General features: G+C 56.0%; 1 protein-coding gene across 2 annotated transcripts in view; it reads left to right on the plus strand.

Moving 5' to 3' along the window:
• CIZ1 (CDKN1A interacting zinc finger protein 1) overlaps nt 1-1,980 on the plus strand; it is a 17,835-nt gene that overhangs the window by 10,279 nt on the left and 5,576 nt on the right. For both annotated transcript variants that reach the window (XM_010856863.1, XM_010856862.1), the window contains exons 11-12: nt 9-38; nt 784-908. In XM_010856863.1, the coding sequence (XP_010855165.1) occupies nt 9-38; nt 784-908 (155 nt within the window). The remainder of the gene's footprint in view (nt 1-8; nt 39-783; nt 909-1,980) is intronic.

The following is a 1,980-nucleotide window of genomic DNA, read 5'->3' on the forward strand; positions in this document are numbered from 1 at the left end:
TCTGCTACATCTGCAAGGCCGGCTGCAGTAGCCAGCAGGTACCCTCCGGTGGGGGGGTGGGAGATCTCGTGGGCAGGTGGAGGGTTTGGGGGCTGTATGTGATGCCCAGCCTGCCTTTCCCAGGGCTGCCTCTGTGTCCACTTGGGCCCCCAAGCCCCACCTCCGGCAGCTGTACCTTAGATCACAAAACATCTCCGGACCAGCCCAGGGGGCAGGGTTTCAGAGTTGGGTGGACCTGGTGCAAATCAGCCCTGACTGACTATGTGGGTTTTGGAAAGTGAATTCCACCTTCCAAACTGAGGCATTGGTGCCTCGGTTTCTGCATGCATCAGAAGAAACATTTAGAACCCACCTCTAGAAAAAGAAAAACTGCCTCCCAGAGGGGTTCTGGGGATTCAGCAACTTGACATTGAAGTCATGAGTCGCTGCGCTAGCCCAGAGTGCAGCCTTAGTAACAGCATCACACTGGTGCGATTACTGTCACTATTGTTAGCGCTGCCCCTCTGTGCCTGGCCTGAGCAGAGCCACGGGGACCTGGAATTTGATCACACTGCTCCTCACCTCGGAGGTGCTCATGGTCTCCAGCGGGAGCAGAGGCTCTGGCTGGCATGTGCTCACTCTGGGCCCCAGTTTACCATCCTTCTCTGGCCCATACAGAGTCATGAGAGAGAAGTCCTCCCGGCAGCAGTGGGGTGGCCAGGAAGCCCAGGTTGGAGGCCTCTTCTAGCCCCAGTGTTCAGGCGCTCACTCCTCACGCCCCTTTCTCGCTCCCGCCTGCTGCAGGAGTTCCAGGAACACATGTCGGGAGCCCAGCACCAGCAGCGGCTTGGCGAGATCCAGCACATGAGCCAAGCCTTCCTGCTGTCCCTGCTGCCTGTGCCCCGGGACGTCCTGGAGAGAGAGGACGAGTGAGTGGGGGGGTCTCAGAGGCTCTGGATGGTGCAGGGGAGGTGGTCTCACAAGCCAGCCCAGGCATAGGGGACCCCTGATCTACCATCCACAAGGTCTTAAGGCATTAAGATCGCCCTCTCCCAAATACTTCTTCACTAACTGTGTGGCCTGGGCCCTCAGTTTTCCTTATCTGTAAAATGGCCTGGCGAGGGGTGTAAGGCAGGAACTCATGAACTAGACAGCCTCTATGTTTTTAAAGAAAATTTGTATTTATTTATTTCTGGCTGTGCTAGGTCTTTGTTGCTGCGTGCAGGCTTCCTCTAATTGCAGCAAGTGGGGCTACTCTCTTTGTGGAGTACGGGCTTCTCGTTGCAGTGGCTTCTTAAACAGCAGGGCACAGATTCCCTAGAGCATGCCAGCTTCAGTAGTTGTGGCTCGCGGGCTTGGTTGTCCCATGGCCCGTGGGATCTTAGTTCCTGGATCAGAGGTTGAACCTGTGTCCCCTGCATTGGCAGGTGGATTCTTAACCCCTGGGCCAGCAGGGCAGCCCCTAGACAGTCTCTTAAGGCTCCATCCAGGCAGGAACAGTTTGACCCCCTATGTGGGAGGGAATTGGGTTGTGGCACAGACCCCCCACTCCCCTGGCATATGTGCTCCCTCCGACCACAGGGCCTGATGGTCAGGTGGGCCCTGCTCATCTCATGGGCTGAGATTAGAACGTCCCTGGGTTTTCTCCTTTCTTAGTCATGGGGGCTTGCTCCAGTAGAAATGTCAGCCCTCCAGAGTCTGGGACTGGCTCTTGGGATGCTCAGTGGGCAACCACTGAGGCCTGCAGGAGCTGGGAGGCCTCAGCAGTGAGAGAAACAGGATGGCATTGGCTCAGTCCATCCTAGGGGACGTGGGCTCTGTCTCACCAAACAGCTGCCACTCAGCTCCAGATTTCCTGGTTTCTCAGAAGCATCTAGAAACCGATTTGTATGTGGATCTCCCAATTTCATGATGTTAATAGCTAGTTCAGAGTTAAAACCAGAACAGCAGACTTCCCTGGTGGTCCAGTGGATAAGATTTCACCTCCCAATGCAGAGGGCG

Source organism: Bison bison, unplaced genomic scaffold, assembly GCF_000754665.1.
Source record: "Bison bison bison isolate TAMUID 2011002044 unplaced genomic scaffold, Bison_UMD1.0 scf7180017864375, whole genome shotgun sequence".
Taxonomy (NCBI): Eukaryota; Metazoa; Chordata; class Mammalia; order Artiodactyla; family Bovidae; genus Bison; species Bison bison.